The sequence below is a fragment of the Nicotiana tabacum genome, chromosome 10, assembly GCF_000715075.1.
Source record: "Nicotiana tabacum cultivar K326 chromosome 10, ASM71507v2, whole genome shotgun sequence".
Lineage (NCBI taxonomy): Eukaryota > Viridiplantae > Streptophyta > Magnoliopsida > Solanales > Solanaceae > Nicotiana > Nicotiana tabacum.
In genome coordinates, this window is record NC_134089.1 from 25,918,948 (window position 1) to 25,942,275 (window position 23,328).

The 23,328-nt window shown below is 38.4% G+C and overlaps 2 protein-coding genes across 2 annotated transcripts; one reads left to right on the top strand and one right to left on the bottom strand.

Annotated features, from left to right (window-relative positions):
* Positions 1-5,795: 5,795 nt before the first annotated feature.
* Positions 5,796-9,368, top strand: LOC107810853 (laccase-4-like). The gene is made up of 6 exons (XM_016635682.2): positions 5,796-5,981; positions 6,070-6,221; positions 6,903-7,147; positions 7,444-7,572; positions 7,694-8,656; positions 9,034-9,368. Exons 1-6 carry the CDS (start codon positions 5,862-5,864, stop codon positions 9,162-9,164), a joined length of 1,740 nt encoding a protein of 579 aa, XP_016491168.1. The 5' UTR covers positions 5,796-5,861; the 3' UTR covers positions 9,165-9,368.
* A 9,322-nt stretch (positions 9,369-18,690) lies between these two features.
* Positions 18,691-21,620, bottom strand: LOC107802478 (laccase-17-like). The gene is made up of 6 exons (XM_016625990.2): positions 21,464-21,620; positions 21,194-21,345; positions 20,698-20,942; positions 20,477-20,605; positions 19,095-20,060; positions 18,691-19,021 (listed from the first exon to the last, which is right to left on the bottom strand). The coding sequence occupies exons 1-6, from the start codon at positions 21,581-21,583 to the stop codon at positions 18,891-18,893; spliced, it is 1,743 nt and encodes a 580-aa protein (XP_016481476.1). The 5' UTR covers positions 21,584-21,620; the 3' UTR covers positions 18,691-18,890.
* Between the last annotated feature and the right edge of the window lie 1,708 nt (positions 21,621-23,328).

Below are 23,328 nucleotides of genomic sequence, written 5' to 3' on the forward strand. Positions count from 1 at the left end.
ATAGGGAAGACCGAGCAACTATGCAAGCTAAAACACGATTGGGCTCAGAAACATCTAACCTCATGAATTGATTGGCCAAGGCTTGAACATCTAATGTAAGCGGTCTTTCACCAACTGGAATGTACACAAGGCTGCCCATACCAGCTGACTTCCTACTCAAAGCATCGGCCACCACATTGGCCTTCCGAGGATGATACAAGATGGTGATATCATAGTCTTTTAATAGCTCCAACTACCTTTTCTGCCTCAAATTGAGCTCATTCTGTTTGAACAAATACTGCAAACTCTTATGATCCGTGAACACCTCACACGACATGCCATATTGATAGAGCCTCCAAATCTTCAGCGCATGAACAATGGCTGCTAGCTCCAGGTCATGAACTGGATAATTCTTCTCGTGAACCTTCAGCTGCCGTGAAGCATATGCAATAACCTTGTCACCCTGCATCAATACCGCAACAAGTATAATACGAGATGTGTCACAATATACGGTATAAAGCCCTGATCCCGTGGGCAACACCAATACTGGCGCCATAATCAAAGCTGTCTTGAGCTTTTGAAAGCTCACCTCACACTCGTTTGACCATCTAAACGGGGCACCCTTCTGAGTCAACCTAGTCAATGGGGCTGCTATAGATAAAAACCCCTCTACAAATGTCTTTTCGTGCTTTCCAAATTCAGCCGCTCACAACTTACTACCGGGACATCTGGGTTTGTCCTCTGTATGTGCCTGAACCTTCTGAGCCTCGCTTCCCGCATCTTGTCATTAATGGGAGCCATACCCACTTTCTCCCGAATATTCTCATTCCTAATCTTATCCATCCTAGTGTGCCCGCACATCCACCTCAACATCCTCATTTATGCTACTTTTATCTTTTGGATATGTGAGTTCTTAACTGGCCAACACTCAGCCCCATACAATATGGTCGGTCTAACTACCACCCTATAAAAATTACTTTTGAGTATCGGTGGTACTTTTTTGTCACACAGGATTCCAGATGCTAACCTCCACTTCCTTCACCTCACCCTTATACGGTGTGTGAGATCCTCGTCGATCTCCACATCTCCCCTTATAACCAACCTAAAGTACTTGAAACTACCTCTCTTAGGGATGACCTATGATTCAAGCCTCACGGCCATGACCGCCTCTCTCGGCTCGACGCTGAACTTGAACTTTGGGTATTCCGTCTTAGTTCTGCTCAACTTGAAACCCTTAGACTCAAGGGCCTGTCTCCGAACCTCCAGCCTCTTGTTAACACCACCTCGCGTCTCATCAATTAGAACTATGTTGTCAGCGAATAACATACACCATGACACCTCCCCTTGAATATGGTGTGGTAGTGCGTCTATCACCAGGGCAAATAAGAACGGGCTGAGTGAAAATCCTTGGTGTAACCACATAGCAACTAGAAAATGCTCCGAGTTGCCTCCCACAGTCCTAACCAGAGTCTTAGATCCATCATACATGTCCTTAATCGCCCTAACGTAAGCAATCGACACACCTTTTGCCTCCAAAAATCTCTAGTGAACATCTCTAGAGATCTAGTTATACACTTTCTCTAGATCAATAAACACCATGTGCAGACCCTTCTTCATATTCCTGTAATATTCCACCAACCTGCTAATAAGGTGGATAGCTTCTGTAGTAGAATGACCCGGCATGAACCCAAACTGGTTGTCAGATATAGACACCACCCTCCTCACCCTCACTTTTACTACCCTCTCCCAAACATTTATGGTATGACTCAGTTATTTGATACCCTTATAGTTATTACAACTTTGTATATCATCTTTGTTCTTATACAACAGAACCACTATACTCTACCTCCACTCATCCGGCATCCTCTTCGTCATAAAAATAACATTAAACAGCCCAATCAGCCACTCCAAGCCTGCTCTTCCCACATACCTCCAAAATTCTACCAGAATTTTGTCTTGCCCGGTCGCTCTGCCCCTACTCATATTACACATAGCCCCCACGACCTCCTCAACCTTGATGCTCCTATAGTACCTAAAGTCACGGTGACTCTCGTAATTCCCTAATTCACCTATCACAATATCCCGATCTCCTTATTCATTCAGAAGCTTATGAAAGTAAGACTGTTATATCCTCTTAATCTGGGCCTCTCCCATCAATACTCTACAGTCCTTATCTTTGATGCACCTCACTTGGTCCAGATCTCGAGCCTTCATGTCTCTTACCTTGGCTAACCGGAATAACTTTTTCTCCCCGCCTTTGTATCTCAGTTCCTCTTACATACAACCAAAAGCCACAGTCTTAGCCTCCGTAATTGCCGGCTTAGCCTCCTTCCTAGCTACCTTATACATGTCCCTGCTCGCTCTCCTCCCCTCCTCACCTGTGCTCCTTACTAACTTCAGGTACGTTACCTTCTTTGCTTTACTTTACCTTGGACGACTTCATTCCACCACCAGTCGCTTTTGTGCCCCCACAGTAGCTCGTCGAGACTAACACCTCTTTTACAGCCTCCTTTATACAGTCTGCCATCGTCGACTACATAGAGCTCGCGTCCCCACTACTCTTCCAGGCTCCCCTAGCCGATAAACTCCCCTCCAACTCCTGAGATTTATCCTTAGTTAAGGCTCCCCACGTGATCCTCAGTCGTTCTCGTACAAACATTTTCTTCCTCTTCAACATAATACCGACGTCCATCACCAAGAGCCTATGCTGCATCGCGAGAATCTCACTCGGGATAACCTTACAATCCTTGCACAGTCCTCTGTCATATCTCCTGAGGAGGAGATAGTAAATCTGAGTCTTTGCCACCGTACTTTGGAAAGTAACCAAATACTCCTCCCTATTCAGAAAACTAGAGTTTGCAATCACCAGCTCAAAATCCTTAGCAAAATCCAATAACAAAGTACCTCCCGAGTTCCTACCCCCAAAACTGAAGCCGTCATGCACCTCGCCATAGCCACCTACAGTCGACCCAATATGTCCATTGAAATCCTCTCCTATAAATAACCTCTCAACAGGTGGAACATTATGCACAATCTCATCCAACCCCTCCCAGAAGTGCCTTTTAACCTCCTCATCCAGGCCCGCATGCGGCGCGTAAGCGCTAACGACGTTCAGGGTGCACTCTCCAACCACCAACTTAATAGTCATTAATCTATCATTCACCCGCCTTACCTCTACCACAGACTCTCTATATTCCCTATCCACCAAAATACCCACTATATTCTTACCCTTCAGGACTCTAGAGTACCATAGCTTATACTCGTACACATCCTCGCCTTCGATCCTACCCATCTTGTCTCCTGGACACACGTTATATTGACCTTCCTCTTCTGGAGGATCTTCACTAACTCTATAGACTTACCCGTCAATGTTCCTATGTTTCATGACCCAATTCTCAACCTATAGGCTCCCTTGTTCCCCTTACCTCCCTCCCACCCCATGTTCCCCGTCCTACCCCTTCCCCCGAGGACATGACTTTACTCTACCATCCCATATTACAACCACTATACCTACAACACACTAAGGAAAAACACTAACAAACAATAGGCAACAGACCAAACTAGAAGAAAACAAGTTGTAACTACATGCATGCTAATATGATGATTAAACTAATGCGAACTATAATGGCAACAATTTAGTTAACACAAAGAAGGGAAATAGGAAAATGGGAGGTATCAACTTCCGAGAATAGAACCTGTAAATTGTCTTGGTGTACACGACGATCTTGCGGCACCTGGCGCATTCATGTCCAACTTCCCACTGCCCTTTGCTGACAATTGCCCGGGCTGCTCTCCTATGTTTTCACACGCACTTTCCGCTCGAGTCCAATAGCCACTGAATCTTACCTGAAATATATACAAAATACCACGAAATCAGGGGGGCTGTCACCGCTACCACACCAGCAAAATCGAAGGGAGAGGAAAAAAAAAGAAAATGGGGAGAAGAAAAATAGTGTGTGTGTGTGGGAGGGTGGGGGATTACACGCAAGTAAGAAGAAGAAGAAAAGAAAGGGAAAAATGTGTTGTGGGTGCTGCAGTCGCCGGAAAAGAGGTCGGCGGCGGGAGAACGATCGCCAGAAATGCCGCTCCTGTTGGGATTGGGAGTGGGGAGAAGAGGAGAAAGAAGGCAAAGAGTGAGAGGAGGGATATGGGAGGTAAGAGAGATGAGGGAGGGAGAGGGACTTACCTGCTGGGACGAGTGGTCATCGGTGCCTCTATTGGTCGCCGGCCGACCGTTAGTGACCGTTAGAGCAGAGATTATAAGCGCCTCTTACGCTTATAATGTGTAAATATTCATATACATAATATTAATATTCATGTTAAAAAATCATTTATATATTAATAGCACAATAATATTACAAAAAAAATCATGTATTTATTAATTGCACAATAATCTTACATTATATTAATGGTTCAATTCTTATTGGCCACAATCTCTTGTAATAACTTTTTTTTTGAACTCTTAACGGAAATCCTGCTTCCGCTACTGGTTGCGTCGACGGTTGGAAACTTGGAATTTAAAATCTCTAGGTGAATTCTTTCTAGTTTCAGCTACAGAATAGAAGCAATTAGCGAGTTCTCTGTAAAATAATATCCATATTCGGAAGTGTATTATTGCCTTAAAGAGTTCACTCTAATTGGAATTTTTACAAATTCACAGATATGAAAAATAAAATGAGCTATCAATAAACATCAAAGTTGTTATTAGGTACACAACAATTGAGAAAAATGAACAACCGACAGCAACTAACAGAAGATGAAGTTAAGATTAAGTCCCTAACTTGATTAGTACTTAAGTGTTAAAAGTTGGAGAATGAGTGCAACTGATTAACTTAAAATTTGCCAATTGTTGGTTCACGAATTATCCAAATATTTTCTACTTTAACTTGATATGAGTATTCGAATTTCAGCTCCAAGTTACAGATTGCAGCTGTCATATATGACGTTGATATTAACAAATTAATTATTTATCCATAACAATAGTATTAGTCATCACTATACTTGCAAACGTAACCTTTATTTTCCTCTATTTCAGCTAAACACTAGTATTAAGTTGTGTAAAAAACACAATCAGATTACTTATTAAGCATTACAGGTAAATCTCTTGATAAAAATTAATTAGTAATCTGTTAAAAATAGTTCTAACATACCTACTATTACATTAGATATTCTCTGTAGGTAGTCTCCTTATACGACCAATATATATAGCTTGAATCCTTCGAGTTTTATGGCTTGCGTGTAGAGGCAGAGTCAGATTTTAAGGTTTACGGATTTTAATTTTACCACGGAACCTATAGCTCATCTTAGTTACTGGATCACAACTAGATATTTATGTGTTTAATAAATTTTCTAGTGTAAATATAATATTTAAGCTAAAGTAACTGGGTTCGGCAACTCGCACATAATAGGCTAGCTCCCTGGGGGCAATTTGCCCATGCAAGAATTCATTTTTTGTCTTCTTGTCGTAATCAAGATTGCAAAATTGTTGTTATGGGTACTGAGGCAGCTGCCACAATGTTAGAAAAATTAAAAGCAAAATCTTTTTTTGGTCATATACAGGATTCAATTCATAGACATCAGTTCCTAGCTATCAAAAGAAAAGAAAGAAGCTGCAAATATCCACCAGAATTCATTGAGAAACCGTTATATATGTGGAATATGAATAGAATAAGAGAATAATTATCAAACTTGAACATCACTCAAAAATATGGTTGGTCCAACACCCTAAGCAGGTTAATATGGAGTCTATAATTTCCTATTTAACCACCAAATTGACCAAACGCTCAAAATATATATAAATGTTCCATTTTCATTATCATCCAAAGCAACTCAGTTTTCAACTCATCACTCATCTGTATATCCCAAACAAAAGAATCCAAAACATGGAGTACTCTTTTGTGAAGAGTTCAAATCTCGTTTTGTTGACTCTATTTGTGTTGGTTTTAGTTGATACACTAGCACTTGCAAAGCATGCAGGGATTACCAGACACTACAAGTTTAATGTACGTGATATATATATGGTTGATTACTTCCCATTAATGCATAATAGGTTCATGATTATTTTCTTTTAAAATGTCTCTGACATTGCAGATTCAAATGCAAAATATGACGAGATTGTGTCAAACAAAGAGCATTGTAACAGTGAATGGCCAGTTTCCAGGGCCTAGAATTATTGCAAGAGAAGGAGACAGACTTGTTATCAAGGTTGTTAACCATGTTCAGTACAATCTCACCATTCATTGGTACGTAACAATCTTTCCTGTTGCGAGCTATTTCTTTCCTACGGAGTATTATATTTTAACACAAACTTTAAGTTATATACATTGACGGTATAAAGAATTTTTACAACTGACTATAGCATGTGATTACTTTATATTCTGTGCTATCATATCAGACTTACTATGAAGATTTAACTATTTCAGGTAAACTTAATTAAGCTTATAGTGTAAACAAATTTATATACTGTACATGCAAATAACTTAATCTCCTTAACAAACAGAGTAATCAAAATATAAAATACTCCACCTTGCCTATGGTTCAGCTATACATGTTGTTCGGACTCTTCAAAAAGTGCGTGTTAAATGCTCCAAAAGCAATGCATTATATTTTTGGATGACCCGACATGAGTATGACAGCATAGAGAGTCCGAACAACATAGTGGCTCAGCAGTGACGGACCCAAAATTTTTGCAAGCGGGTTCAATCTTAGAAGTACATAACTTTAGTCGTAAAATAGTAGTTGTCCAGTGGGTTCAAATAAAATATTTATACAAAATTTACGCAGTTTTAATCGTAATTTATACATATACACAATATTATTTTTTGATGAACCGGGTTCAGTTGAATCCGCTTGCCACCACGTGCGTCCGCCACTGTTGCTCAGTACGTCTAGTCTAATAATATATGCTTATTATGTTACTCCAGGCATGGAGTGAGACAACTAAGAAGTGGATGGGCAGATGGACCTGCATATATTACACAATGCCCTATTCAGACAGGCCAGAGTTATGTATACAATTTCACAATAACTGGTCAAAGAGGAACTTTATTTTGGCATGCTCACATCTCATGGCTGAGAGTTACACTTTATGGACCCATTGTTATTCTTCCAAAGAAAGGTGCTGCTTATCCTTTTCCACAACCCTTCAAGGAAATCCCCATTCTTTTTGGTAATATTCAAACTTAATTATTAATCAGTTATATCAATACTCTTTTTATTAGTCTATTGTCATACAGTATAAGGGATCCCTTGGAGCAACAGTTAAGTTGTTTGCGTGTGACCTATAGGTCACGGGTTCAAACCGTGGAATCAACCACTGATATTTGTATCGGGATAGGCTGCCTACATCACATCCTCTTGGGGTGCGGCTCTTTCCCGAACCCTGCGGGAACGCAAGATGCCCTTTTTATTGTCATACAGTAATTTTTAACCAAAATTACTCATATATATTTGCATGGATTATAGGTGAATGGTGGAAGGCAGATACAGAAACAATTATTAGTAAAGCCCTTCAAACAGGAGGAGCTCCAAATATTTCTGATGCTTATACCATCAATGGTCTTCCTGGACTTTTCTACAATTGCTCTGCTAAAGGTATAATACTCACTATAACAGTAAAATCATAAAAGTATTTTTTTGTCACGTAACTATAACAGTAAAGTCATAAAACTATTTTTGTCACACTAAAATAACTGAACTTTCATACATTTTACAGATACATTCAAATTGAAGGTGAAACCAGGGAAGACATATTTACTGAGATTGGTCAATGCTGCACTGAATGATGAACTTTTCTTCAGCATAGCAAATCACAACCTTACTGTTGTAGAAGTTGATGCAGTTTATGTAAAACCATTCAAGACCAACACAATTCTTATAACACCAGGACAAACCACAAATGTCCTATTGAAAACCAAACATTTTCATCCTAATGCCACCTTCCTCATGGCGGCTCGGCCTTACGCCACTGGTCCTGCTGCCTTTGATAATTCCACCACCACTGGAATCTTAGAATATCATCAACCCTCTAATAACACCAAGAAAAGCAACACATTTCCTCTGTTAAAACCAAAACTTCCCATATTCAATGACACAACTTTTGCTACAAGTTTTGTCAAGAAAATCAGAAGTTTAGCCAATGGAAAATTCCCAGCCAATGTTCCTAAAAAAGTTGATAAACATTTTTTCTTCACTGTAGGATTAGGATTGAATCCATGTCCTAAGAACCAAACATGTCAAGGACCAAATAACACTAAATTAGCAGCTTCTGTTAACAATATATCCTTTGTTCAGCCAAATGTAGCACTTCTTCAATCTCACTTTTTTAATCAATCCAAAGGTGTTTATACCACAGATTTTCCAGCCAATCCACCATTTAAATTCAATTACACAGGAAATCCACCAAACAATATTTTTGTTACCACAGGCACAAAAGTTGTGGTGCTACCTTTTAATACTAGTGTGGAATTAGTTATGCAAGATACAAGTATCATTAGTGCTGAAAGTCACCCACTTCACCTCCATGGTTTTAATTTCTTTGTAGTTGGTCAAGGTTTTGGAAATTATAATTCTAGTAAGGACCCTGCTAATTTCAACCTTGTTGACCCTGCTGAAAGGAACACTGTTGGTGTACCCCCCGGAGGTTGGGTCGCCATTCGCTTCCTTGCTGACAACCCAGGTATTAAATTATAGTTTAAGTTATATATACTGATAGTGCAATTCAATCGGTTGTAGCAGGTTAATGCTCTGTCATTCAAGTTACCATATATGATGGCTACGGAAGTTACATATTATTGTACGTCAATTTAACCTGATAGCTAGTGTAAAAATTCACTACCATGTCAGTGCACAAAGCATAAACAACAAACCCTTGTGGAAATGTAAGGTTGCGTCCAATAAACCCTTGTGGTCTGACCCTTTCCCTGAATCGCACGCATAGCGGGAGCTTAGTGCATCGGACTGCCCTTTTACAATTTGAATTTAAATGTTGAAATATCTATTTTGAGTTGAAATTTTTTTGACATGAAATTTATGAATGTGTATATGAATTTTTAGGAGTATGGTTCATGCATTGTCATCTTGAAGTTCACACAAGTTGGGGCTTGAAAATGGCATGGATGGTTATGGATGGAAAAGGTCCCAAGCAGAAGTTACCTCCTCCACCAGCTGATCTTCCTAAATGTTAATACTCTAAAAGCACCTTCTTCTCTTTTTTGTTAAGGAAGAACATTTCTCTTGTTTTTCTTCCCTTTTATTATTGTTTAGAGTATCCTTTATTCTTTGAAATTTTTTGGTTGAACACACTAGCCTTGTAATACAATTAGTTTCTTGTTAAGGAGCTGTAGGTGCAAGTTTTGTGAAATTGAAAAGAAAAACATGAATTCAGAGAAACATCTTAGTATAATGATTTTTGTTCCTTGTTAGTGTTTATCTTCTTGTTTGGTCTTGCATATTATCACTCAACAAGTATGAAGAGCAAATATAATACTCACAATACACAAAACTATGAGAAAATTTAATTGCACAGAAGCGTTTTGGGAAATCACCGTGGATAAATATCAGAATGAGAGGGGGTGCACAAACTTGAATATGCACAAATTATTTATTTAGAATCCAATATTAAAAATTTCGAACCTATAAACTTTAAATCCTATCTTTGCCTCTGAATCCAACTATTATTTTCTGTAAGAGCTTTTATATGTGGAGATAAAAAGAGTCTACAGAACCCAGCAGAGATAGTTCCTAGAATGTGATTGGATTGTGAACTTAGAACAGCCAAGTCTAACCTGCTATATTCTAAAACAGAATATCTTCAAAAATATGCAGTTCGTCCAAGATATTGGAATTCTCAGTGTAAAACGGTCAAAGCTCTTTCTGATCGGTACTCACCTCTTAAACATTTATACAACGTTAACCAATTAAATTCAATACAATTTGTGTCACGGCCGGGAATTCCCACTTCAGGATCGCGATGGCGCCTAACATTTCACTCGCTAGGCAAGCCAACATTAGCGTATTTGTCGATTTTTAACAGTTCAAATTAAATAATAATAAAGAAACCGAAATAGCTGAAACAAACTCTAAAGTAAGGAGGGGGAAATATAACAACTAAAATCTCTAATACAGCCCGAATCTGGTATCACAAGTGCACGAGCTATTAGAATAGTACAAATAAAGGTCTGAATAAAACATAGAGTTGTCTGAGAGAAAGTACACTACTAGTAAAAAGAAGGGGACTTTAGGGGTTGCGGACGCCGAACATCTGTACCTCAAGTCTCCACACTGATAGCCAACCCGAGCACGCTAATGACCGCCACTGGACTGACTCCAAAATCTACACAAGAAGTGTAGAGTATAGTATGAGTCTAACCGACCCTTTGTACTATATAAGTGTCGAGCCTAACCTCGACGAAGTAGTGACGAGGCTAAGGCGGGTCACTTACACTATAATCTGTACGCAGTATAAAACAAAGACAGGAAAGGAAAATACAGAACGAAATAAGGCATTTAACCGAAGAAAATAGCGCAATCCTCAAAGAAAACCAGTGAATGTCAGAATTACCAATCCTTAGAATTCCGTATGAATATACCGAAAACCAACACAACACAATAAGGAAATATGAACATATAGACTGTTGCGACGCGCAACCCGATCCCACCGTACAACACAATCCTTCCTTATTCCACCGTAATAATATCAATAAATATATATATATATATATATATATATATATATATATATATATATATATATATATATATATATATATTGCAGCCCGATCCCACCATATAATCAGAATCAATATCAAAATCCTCCCTTATTTCACAGTATCAATCCATCCTTATTTCACCTGTTGCGACGCGCAACCCGATCCCACCATATCACTACAAATTCACCATTATTCCACCATATCAATCCATATTTATTTCACCTGTTGCGGCGTGCAACTCGATCCCACTATATCAGTACAAATTCACCCTTATTCCATCATATCAATCCACGCTTATTTCACATGTTGCGGCGTGTAATCCGATCCCACCATATCAATACAAATTCACCCTTATTCCACCATATCAATCCACCCTTATTTCACCTGTTGCGGCTTGCAAACTGATCCCACCATATCAGTATCAAATAATCAAGGAGTACAATTAAATATATAACTCGAATCACAAGAACCTCTACGATTAACGAATATGAAGCTGAATCAGAAAGGAATCCTCTTATCAAATTAAGGATTTGCCATTTGTAATATTAAACGGTAAGATAAGTCCAGTAAATGAAAATTAATGGGTGCAAGTAAGTCAATTAAGGCAAATAACAGTGAGTCATGAAAGCATGAGAAGATCTAATATTTTTAACATGAGACCAATGATTAACAAGTAGCAAATAAAGGCATGAGGAGCATTTAAAGCACATAACAGTTAAGACGTGGAAGGAAATAATTAAGGAAATGCAGAAAAATAAGGAACAAGCAATTCGGGTGTGTATAAGCACTCGTCACCTCGCATATACGTCGCAACACATGAATTTCACATAGCACATAGTTTAAGGGTTCCTAATTCCCTCAAATCAAGGTTAAATCCAACACTTACCTCACTCTACAGTCAACTCAAAGCTCTACCGTGCCTTTCCTCTAGAATCCCCCTCCAAATCACTCGTATCTAACCACAATTGACTCGATAATGTCAAATAATGCTAAGGGAATCAATTACAATGCATAAAGTTAGGATTTCCACACTTTTCCCAAAAAGTAAAAAAAAAATCAACCACGGGCCCGCTTGGTCAAAATCCGAGATTCAGACCATAACCCATTTACTCATTCACTCCCGAGCCCGATTATGTAATTAGTTTTGAAATCCGACCCTAAATTGAGGTCTAAATCCCAAATTTGCAACCCCCCCCCCCCAATTCTTCCTAAATCCCTAGTTTTCTACCATGGAAGAATAAAGACTAAGGCTATAAATTAATGGGTGATATTAGAAATAGAAGAAAATGAGTTAAAGTATACTAACATATGAATTGGTATTGAAATTTCTCCTCCAAATTGCCTGTAGGCCGAGCTCTAACGGAAAGATTATGAAAAATGGGTGAAATCCCGTTTTTGAAATATTTAAGTCATTGAGCGTCAGGTGTTCATCGCGATCGCGTGAAATCTGACGCGTTCGTGAAGAGCACTGCCTATCTGGCTTACGCGATCACGAGTAACTCCACGCGTTCGCAAAGGTTTAGCCCGCTTCACCTCCGCGTTCGCGAGCCTAGGCTCGCGTTCGCGTAGAGTAACCTCAACTCCCAGCCCCCGCCTCTCAAAGCTACGCGTTCGCGTTGGTATGGACGTGTTGGTGAATGGCAGTCCCCCCCTTCTTCGCATTTGCATCCAAAGACTAGCGTTCGCGTAGGGTAATTTCCCTCCCTAGCCCAAATCACTCTTCGCGATGGCAAAGAAGGAAACACCAGGTGACAGCAACAGCTAATGAAAATCAGATTTTTCTAAGTTTAAACCATCCGTAGTCTATCCGAAACTCACCCGAGCCCTCGGGGATCTAAACCAAATATGCACACAAGTCCAAAAATATTACATGAACTCGCTCGCGCGATCAAAATGCTAATATAACACCTAGAACTACAAATTTGACACCAAAACGAATGAAATTTTTAATAATGCTTAAGAACTTGCAATTTTTCAACCGGACATCCGAATTACGTCAAATCACTTCCGTTTTGCACCAAATTTTGCAAGCAAGTGATAAATACAGTAATGGACCTATACCAAGTTTCGGAACCAAAATACGGACCCGGTATCAACAAAGTCAAACATCGGTCAAATTTGTAAATTCTTTAAACTTCAAATTTTTGACAAAATGCGATAACTCGAGCTAAGGACTTTCGAATTCGATTCCGAGCATACGCCCAAGTCTCAAATCACGATACGGATCCACCGGAACCGTTAAAATAAGGACCCGGGTCCATTTGCTCAAAATGTTGACCTAAGTCAACTCAAATGGATTTTAAGGCACGAATTCATATACTAATCAATTTATCATATAAAAGCCTTCCGAAAAAAGGCACGGACTGTACACGCTAATCGAGGAAGACTAAAATGAGCTATTTGAAGTTTCGAAATACAGAATTAAGGGTTAAAGCTCTAGATGACTTATCGGGTCATCACAATTTGCAATGACATTTAACTTCCCGCAGGAAGAAGTAAAAACCTGCAGTCAAGGATGTTAAGAACAACTATAGGAACTTGAAAAGGGACACAATGTTGGCACAAGTACCTCCTTGTGACACGAAAAGCAGCTGCTTTTGTACTTAAATTTTGATACACGGGTCTCACTCCTAGTTCTACTGTGAGCAGGACTGTTGAAAAATGAAAATGGAGAGTGAAAACTGTTGCGGAAGCCAAATGTATAGAGTGTGAATAAGTCACAACTACTATACCAAAATTTATGACAGCCACCAAATAATAAATAAGACAACAAAGCAACAATAAAGGGAACACCAGAATTTACGAGGTTCGGCTAATTTTGCCTACTCCTCGGACACAACCAATATTTTATTCCACTCCAAAAATACAAGTGAAATAATACTAAAAAGAGAAGATACAAATGCCTTAAACAGATGAGAAGGCAAATGAGAGGTGTATATAAATCCTAAACATTAAGCCTTCTTTTATAGGGGGAAAATCCCCCCAACTTTTGTTTTCCCACCGATGTGGGACAAACATTTTGTCAAATTCAAAAAATCTTCACCTTGGCAAAATTCCACATCTTCAATTTTCTCTCAATAACAAATTTGGTTGTGTCTTCATCTTCAATCTTCAGTGTTCAACAATGTTGATCAAATCCAAACAATGTTGAAACTTGATCGCAGTCACCACCTTTGTCAGCATATCAGCAGGATTCTCCGTAGTATGAATTTTCTTCACTGTGACTCCACCTTCTTCTATGATTTCTCGTACAAAATGATACCGAACATCAATGTGTTTCGTCCTTGCATGATAAACTTGGTTCTTCGCTAATTGAATAGCACTTTGACTATCACAAAAATTGTGATACCTTTTTGTTCAACATCAAGCTCCTTTAGCAATCCTTGAAGCCAAATTGCCTCTTTCACAGCCTCTGTAATAGCCATGTACTCTGCCTCTGTTGTAGACAAAGCAACTGTTGACTGCAAAGTAGACTTCCAACTAACTGGTGCCTTTGCAAAAGTAAACACATAACCAGTAGTTGATCTTCGTTTGTCCAGATCACCCGCAAAATCTGAGTCACAATATCCAACTACAGACTGATTGTCTTCCTGCTCAAAAACTAACCCGACATCTAGAGTATTATGAATATACTGTAGAATCCACTTCACAGCTTGCCAATGCTCCTTCCCTGGATTGTGCATATATCTGCTAATAACTCCAACAGCTTGTGAAATGTCAGGCCTTGTGCAAACCATTGCATACATCAAGCTACCAACAACATTTGCGTATGGTACCTTTGACATATACTTTCGTTCAACCTCATCCATTGGCGACATAGTAGTACTTAACTTAAAATGGGAAACAAGTGGAGTACTAACTGGCTTAGTCTTGTCATCTATGCCAAAACGTTGAAGTACTCTCTTCAAATATTCCTTTTGAGATAAACAGAGTTTCTTTGAACGTCTATCTCTAATTATCTTCATGCCAAGAATTTCTTTGCCTCACCCAAATCCTTCATCTCGAACTCCTTCTTCAGTTGAATGTTCAACTTATCAATTTCTTCCAAATTCTTGGAAGCTATCAACATATCATCAACATATAGGAGAAGATATACAAAGGAACCATCTTTAAGCTTGTACAAATACACACAATGATCGTATTTGCTTCTCTTGTACCCTTGCCGCAACATAAACTCGTCAAACCGCTTGTACCATTGTCTAGAAGATTGTTTCAATCCGTACAACAATTTTTCAAGTTTGCACACCATATTTTCTTTTCCAGCAACTTTGAATCCTTCTGGCTGAGTCATGTAGATTTCCTCCTCCAAGTTTCCATGTAAAAATGCAGTTTTTACATCCATCTGAACTAGTTCCAAATCCAATTGTGCTACCAAAGCCAACATAATTCTAATGGAGGAATGTTTTACAACTGGAGAAAACACTTCATTGTAATCAATTCCCTCCTTTTGAGCATATCCTTTGGCCACCAATCTTGCTTTGTAGCGAACATCTACTTGGTTAGGAAATCCTTCCTTCTTTGCAAATACCCATTTGCACCCAATTGCTTTCTTTCCCTTCGGGAGATTGGCCAATCTCCATGTATGATTCTGATGAAGGGACTGTATTTCATCATTCATGGCAATCCTCCACTTATCTTCTTCTGAACTTTGGACAGCGTCTTTATAAGTAGTAGGAACATCATCAGCTACAATTGAGGTTGCACAAGCAACCGTCTCTATGAGACGAACATGTTTCGTTATTGTTCTTTTTGGCCTGCTGGTTGCTATTGATTCAAGTTGTTGTTGAGGTTCCTGAGTTGGAATCTCCTCTACTGGCTCTCCTTCCAGAGGGTAATCTTCATTTGTTTCCTCATCTGCTTCTTGTGTAGGAAAAATAAATTTTCCCTCAAACTCCACCTGCTTAGAAGCACCTTTATTTTGTTTGGTGTCTTCTGTTACCTTATTTACCATAGCAGATTCATCAAAGGTAACATCTCTGCTGAATATTACTTTCTTTGTCATAGGACACCATAAGCGATATCCTTTGACTCCAGAAGTAATTCCCATAAAAATATCCTTCTTTGCCCTTGGATCCAATTTTGACTCCGTCACATGATAATATGCAGTTGAGCCAAACACGTGCAAAGAGTTATAATCTACAGCAGGTTTTCCATACCATTTTTCAAATGGTGTCTTGCCATTAATAGCAGCAGATGGTAAGCGATTAATGAGGTGGCATGCATATGTAATTGCCTCAGCCCAAAATTCTTTGCCCAAGCCAGCATTGGACAACATACACCGTACCTTCTCCAGCAAGGTCCGGTTCATACATTCTGCCACTCCATTTTGTTGTGGTGTATGTCTAACAGTGAAGTGTCGGACGATGCCATCATTTTCACATACCTTATTGAAATGATCATTTTTGTATTCACCTCCATTGTCTGTGCGAATACACTTGATCCTCCTGCCTGTCTGATTCTCCACCATCGTCTTCCATTTGAGAAAAATTCCCAACACTTCATCTTTGCTCTTCATTGTATACACCCATACTCTTTGGGAAAAATCATCAACAAAGGTTACAAAATAGTGCTTCCCACCCAATGAAGGTGTTTTGGAAGGACCCCAAACATCAGAGTGTACATAATCCAAAATGCCTTTAGTATTATGGATCGCTGTACCAAATTTAACCCTTGTCTGTTTCCCTTTGACACAATGCTCACAAAACTCCAAGTTGCAAGCCTTTACTCCTTTTAACAATTCTTGATCTGATAGAGTTTTCAAGGATTTTCCTCCAGCATGTCCCAAGCGCATGTGCCATAGCTTGGTTGCTTCTGCCTCTTTGTCGTCACTGGATGTCACTGTCGCTGTCCCAATAACTGTACTGCCACGATAGCGGTACATATTATTATTCTTCCGATTAGCCTTCATTACCACTAGTGCACCGGAGCATACTCTCATCACTCCATTTTCTGCAATGATTTTGAACCCTTTTGATTCTAGGGCTCCCACAGAGATGAGATTCTTCTTCAAATCCGGTACATATCGAACATCTGTTAATGTTCTGATCATTCCATCATGGTTCCTTAATCGTATTGAACCAATGCCATATGAGGTAAGAGGGCTGTTATCCGCTGTGTGGATGACTCCATATTCTCCTTCTTGAAATTCCACAAACCAGTCCCTGTTGGGACACATATGATAGCTACAAGCCGAGTCCATCAACCATATGTCTGATGATGTTGATGACTCTGTTGTAACTAATGAGAAGTCTGAATCATCACAATCAGCTACATTTGAATCCATAATGGCCTTTCCATTGTTATGTTTGGCTTTATTCTTCAACTTCGGACAGTCTTTCTTCCAGTGCCCTTTTTCTCGACAAAAAGCACATTCATCTTTGCTGGGTCTGGATCTTGACTTGGATCTTCCCTTCTTTGTCCTCGTTTGATTTTGAGGACGACCCCTCTCCGCCCTTCTGTTTTTCTCGCTTTCTTTGTTCATAGCTGTACAAAGCCGAACAAACTTCTCTGAGAGAAACTTCGTCATTTCCATGGAGTAGAGTAGTTTCAAGGTGCTCGTACTCATCAGGAAGTGACGCCAACAACATCAAGGCCAAGTCACCATCATCATAAGTTGTATCCATATTTTGCAAATCTGTGACCAACTTATTGAAACTGGTGATATGTTCATTCATCGTGGTACCAGGAACATAGGTGAAGTGAAACAGTCTCTTCTTCATGTACAATTTATTTTGACTGTTTTTCTTCAAAAATTTATCCTCCAGTGCTTTCCATAATCTACTTGCAGAAGTTTCCTTTGTGTATGGATATTTCTGCTCTCTAGCAAGGTAGGATCGAATGGTACCGCAAGCAACACGATTGATAATTCTCCAATCTTCTTCTCCAATAGCATCTGGTCTCTTTTCTTCAATAGCAAGATCTAGCCCTTGTTGAAAAAGGACATCTAGAACCTCGCCTTGCCACATCCCAAAATGCCCGGACCCGTCAAAAATTTCTACCGCAAATTTCGCATTTGACACAATTCTTGTCATAAGCGAAGATGCCAATGATGACGTATTGTTGACACTTGATGTAGATTCTTCTTGTTTATTATCTCCCATATTTGACACAAATATTATTTAATAGCTGACGATACAAATCAAGATTATTTCCTTTCTGATGTAGAAGATCAGACTAAGCTGCAACTACAGAGTATACTCAGACAGAACCTTGACACAGTTACCAAGATAAATCTTTTCTGATGTGGAAGATCAGACTATGCTGCAACCACAGAGCATACTTAGACAGTACCTTGGCTCTGATACCAATTGTTGCGGAAGCCAAATGTATAGAGTGTGAATAAGTCACAACTACTATACCAAAATTTATGACAGCCACCAAATAATAAATAAGACAACAAAGCAACAATAAAGGGAACACCAAAATTTATGAGGTTCGGCTAATTTTGCCTACTCCTCGGACACAACCAATATTTTATTCCACTCCAAAAATACAAGTGAAATAATACTAAAGAGAGAAGATACAAATGCCTTAAACAGATGAAAAGGCAAATGAGAGGTGTATATAAATCCTAAACATTAAGCCTTCTTTTATAGGGGGAAAATCCCTCCAACTTTTGTTTTCCCACCGATGTGGGACAAACATTTTGTCAAATTCAACAGAAACACCCTCAAAGGAAGAGGGGCACTGCTTAACTAACAATTCTGATTGCATCTATGAACATTCGGCCAATGCTGTTCACTACCTTATTAAATTGGTCCCTTGCTTGTGGAATTTATCTATTATTACTTTCCGCATATCAATGTTGTTTACTAGTTATCTAATTTATTTTCTTGTAATTATAATGCTTCTGCTGCTCAAATTCTCTTCCTCATTCTGTAAAGTTGCTAATTGATCCTTTCTTCTGTAAAGTTACATGTTAGTTATTGTTTCTGTGTAAATATATACACTTCAAAAGTTTGAAGAAATGAAATCATTTGATATGAAGGAATTGAAGTGAACGTTTAAGAGAAGTGGCAACAAATTTGATGGAGAATACTTTTGTCAAATAAGTGAGGAACATTGTTGACAGTTCTCACTGTTCAAGGTAACAGATCGAAAAGAATAACACATTAACTTAATAAACAAAAATTAGCCGGAACGAATAAGGAAATAAAAACACTCAAGAAATTGCAAAGCGAGCCGTTAAATTTCTGTTCTTGTTCAACATTTTGGAAGATCTGAAGGTGGAGGAGGCAGCTTTTGACTCTGTAATGGCCCATCTAACACGATCCAAGCCATCCTCAGTCCCCAGCTTGTGTGCACATCAAAATGGCAATGCATAAACCATACTCCTGTTTCATACTTGCACTTTAGGATCATCATTTTCGTCGAAGAAAATTGATTTGTTAAGGAAAAAGTTCTTACCTGGGTTATCTGCAAAGAATCTAAAAGCAATCCATCCACCAGCCGGGACACCAACCGTGTTCCTCTCAATAGGATCCTTGAGATTGAAGTTGGCAGGGTCTTTGTTAGGATCAAAGTTGCCAAACCCTTCACCAACGACGAAGAAATTGTAACCGTGGAGGTGAAGGGGGTGATTTTCAGCGCCAAGAATGTTAGTGTCCTGTAGCACAACCTCAACGCTCGAATTAAATGGCAAGACAACAGTCTTTGTTGCATTGGTTACAAGAGTGTTGTTTGGTGGTGTTCCTGTATAGTTGAATGGATTTAGAGGGTTGGTTGGAAAATCTGTGGTGTAAACTCCGTTTGATTGTCCAAAGAAATGAGATTGCAGAAGTGCTGTTGTTGGAAGAGCAAAAGATACATTATTTACTGATGCTGCAAATTTTGTGCCATTAGGTCCTTGACACGTCGTGTTTTTGGGGCATGGGCTCGAACCTAGTCCTACTGTAAACAGAAAACGCTTGTCAACAGTTTGTGGAACGTTTGCTGGGAATTGAGCACTGGCTAAGCTGCGGAATTTCTTGGTGAAATTGGCAACAAAACCTGTTGCAGTTATATTTGGTAGAGTTGGTTTAAAGAGCTTGAGTTTGTTTTTGTTGGTGGGAGAACCATTTAAGGGGGGTTTATATTCTAGGAATCCGGCAACAGTGGAGTTGTCAAACGTTCCTTGGCCGGTGAAATATGGCTGAGCCGCCATTAGGAAGGTGGCGTTGGGGTGAAACGGCTTTGTTCTAAGAAGAACATTGGTGGTTTGGCCAGGGGTAATAAATACTACATTTGTGTCAAATGGTTTGGTGTAAACAGCGTCTGCTTCAACAATGGTGAGGGTATGATTGGCAATGCTGAAGAACATTTCATCATTCAGTGCAGCGTTGATCAAACGTAGCATGTAAGTCTTTCCCGGCTTCACCCTGAACTTGAATGTATCTGGAGAAAAATTATAGGAAACATGATACATTAAATATACTTTACTTCAAAACCGACATTAGCCTCTCTATCTTCACAAGATAGAAGTAAAGCGTGCGTACACATTACCCTCCCCAAACCCCACTTGTGAGATTACATTAGGTTTATTGTTGTTGTTCAAAAGCTACATTAGTACTATCCTAATTAACCTAGTACTGGATTAGTGCATGCTCTAATTTGTATTGAGATTTTTAAACCTCAATCACTATATTCTTAAACTTTGCATGTAAACAATGTTAGTTATTATCATTAACCTTAAGTGCTGAGAAAGTAGTGTGAGTTGTGTAATAATGCACTCCTAAATACAAATGGCTATAATGATGGTTCTTCATTATGAAAACATTGTGTTTATCATTAATTATAGCCATTGATTATACCTTTAGAGGAACAATTATACAAGGGCCCTGGGAAACCATTAATGGTATATGCATCTGAAACATTTGGACCACCTCCTGTCTGAAGAGCCTGGTTAATTACAGCCTCAGGATCTACATTCCACCATTCCCCTGAAAAACGACAGATCATTAATACTTTATAAACTAATGTAAAAAATTTGACTATGCAAAGGTACAAAATGGTTCTGGTTTATGATACTTACCAAATATGATTGGAATTTCCTTGTAAGGTTTCTTAAATGGATAGGACTCATTTTTCCGTGGCAGGATGATAATAGGTCCATAAACTGTTGCTCTCAGCCATGAAATATGAGCATGCCAGAACAGAGTTCCTCTCTGACCGATGATCGTGAAGTTATACGTGTAACTTTGGTTAGTTTGTATCGGACATTGTGTTACATATGCTGGTCCATCTGCCCATCCGCTTGTAAGTTGCCGAATTCCATGCCTGCATACCAAGAAACATTAGATTCAGCATCTTTTCTGAATGCAGGTAAGTGTTTGAATTAACTTTCTTTTTTGATAACTGTAGTGTGCGGGCCAACTTGCGCACATCTCGACTAATTCCACTAGGTACCTGCTATCTCCCACCAACACAGGTACCGAATAACTCTATCTACCAAGGCTTGAACAGATAGGAAAAAATTACTTAGTGTTTTCGATACTGTTTTTTTTCATGGTTAATTTCTGAGTTCTTACCAGTGAATTGAGATATTTTTGGATACATGGTTAACCACCTTAACGATCACTCGATCACCTTCTCTAGCAACAAGACGAGGGCCAGGAAAACGTCCATTCACGCTAACTATGCTCTTCGTGGTGCATAATCGCGTTACATTATGCTGCACAATCTGTAAGAACAAATATGAAACAAAAATGTATTTAGCTTCAATGACATTAGAGTCAATCAGAAGAAGTAAAGGTAAATTAAGTCATATGACCACTTTTTTCGTTGGAAGTTTTGCATACATTGAATGTATAGTGCCTTGTCGTGCAAAATGCAGACTGAGGCAATAGCCAAAAAATGGAAATTCCAAAGAGCAAAGATGCTGCCACAGAAGTGGAACAAGAAAGATTACAGTAGCCCATGTCTTGGTTATTTTTGTGTTAGGATATTAATTATCATATCTAAGGGGACTATATATAGGGACATGATTAGGTAATAGTACCATTGGAATTATGACTAGAATAAGAGAATTCAAGTGGTTTGAATGAAAGAAAGGTTTCATTTTCGCTTTGCTGTTGGTCGACCTTAATTTTAGAGTGTTAATAAAGTAAGAAAATTCTCATCTAAATGTTCAATCTAATCTTTATTACCAAGGCGAATCCATCCTAATATGAACTTTTCTTAATCGGCATTTACGATTAGTTTAATCATGCTTAAAAGTAAAATTATAGATAAACAAATGTCCCTGTGTTGTAGTTAAAATGTTCAATCTTTTCTAACCCCTCTTGTTTTGTTTTACTATTATTCTGTGGTTGGACTGTTATGATCCTTATAAAGAGGAATGAGCCAGTTAAACTAAGTTTTTATGTCGTTTGTATTAATTATTCACCTAGGATATACTACGTATAATTAGCGTGAATAAAGCATCTTGACGTGATTATTTTCTAAATCAACGACCACATCATGCTCTGTAAAAAAAAAAAAAAATTCTTGAACGTCGTTCTGTTGATTCCGCTTATTATTTATTTAATACATGCTAGGAGTCAAACTTAACATGAATTCCTTTATACTCAGTCGCAACCATAATTAGTTTTGCTTTATTTTATTTTTGTCGTTATTTTCCAAGAAGAATCAAGTCATAAACCATATTCAACTATGATCATAGGAGGAGTATGCATATATAGCCGAGTCATTTAATATTCTAATAGTAATTTCTATTGACCATTGAACAACAATAAATCAGACAATAAAAGAAAAATATACCCAAAAAAACACAAAAATTTAATATGTTTCGGTCAATTGACCTACGTCCACAAGCAGAGATGAGCAATTCACTATATAAAAGAGAGTACAAAATATTGAGAAAACAAGCTCACAAAGAGGCAAACACAAGTGGCAGACTAACACATGTCCCGAAATTCTCCCCTAAATAAGATTCTCAAACTCCTTAGAGACTACATTGTGGATGCTACTAAATGGGAAGAAATTATCCTCAATTTATAGAAGTACAAAATATTTTGCTCTAAGAAAAAGAACAAGCTAAATATGAGAAATTTATAATTTTATTTGAGGAAAAGAAAAGCTCAATTATGATAAATATGTAGCCCTTCCTTTCATGGAATAGAAAAATCAAATATAGTAAGAAAATAAGGACAAACACCTAAAACTTTGCTCTAACTATTTATAACTTAGATTATTAGGTTATGACGACCTTCAACAATTTGTCACTCAATATAATAAGCCTAATTTGGTAATATAGAAATAAAGTAAATGACATTTTATAAGTGGCGGATCCATAATTTTATACATGGGATGAACTTGTGACGTGAAGAAATTCTTGACCCCCCTTTGCCATTTTACTAGAAATTTTCCTCATGTTAAGGCGATTCAACTAGTTTTTTTTATCCTACTCAGTGGCGAATTCAGAAATTTACCTAATGTAGATTTGAAAGAGTAAAAAAAAATATTTTCAATAAAGGGTGTTCAGTATATGTTATATACATCTAAAATTTAATATTTTTATTATATATACAGTGTTATTTTTCGTAATATATATTAATTTTTGTGGGTCCCAACTATTTATACACTAAGTGTAGTTAGTTGTAATTTCTTAGAGTTAGTTAATGTGTATAAATAGGATTACTGACTAGTCATTGTACCACTATTC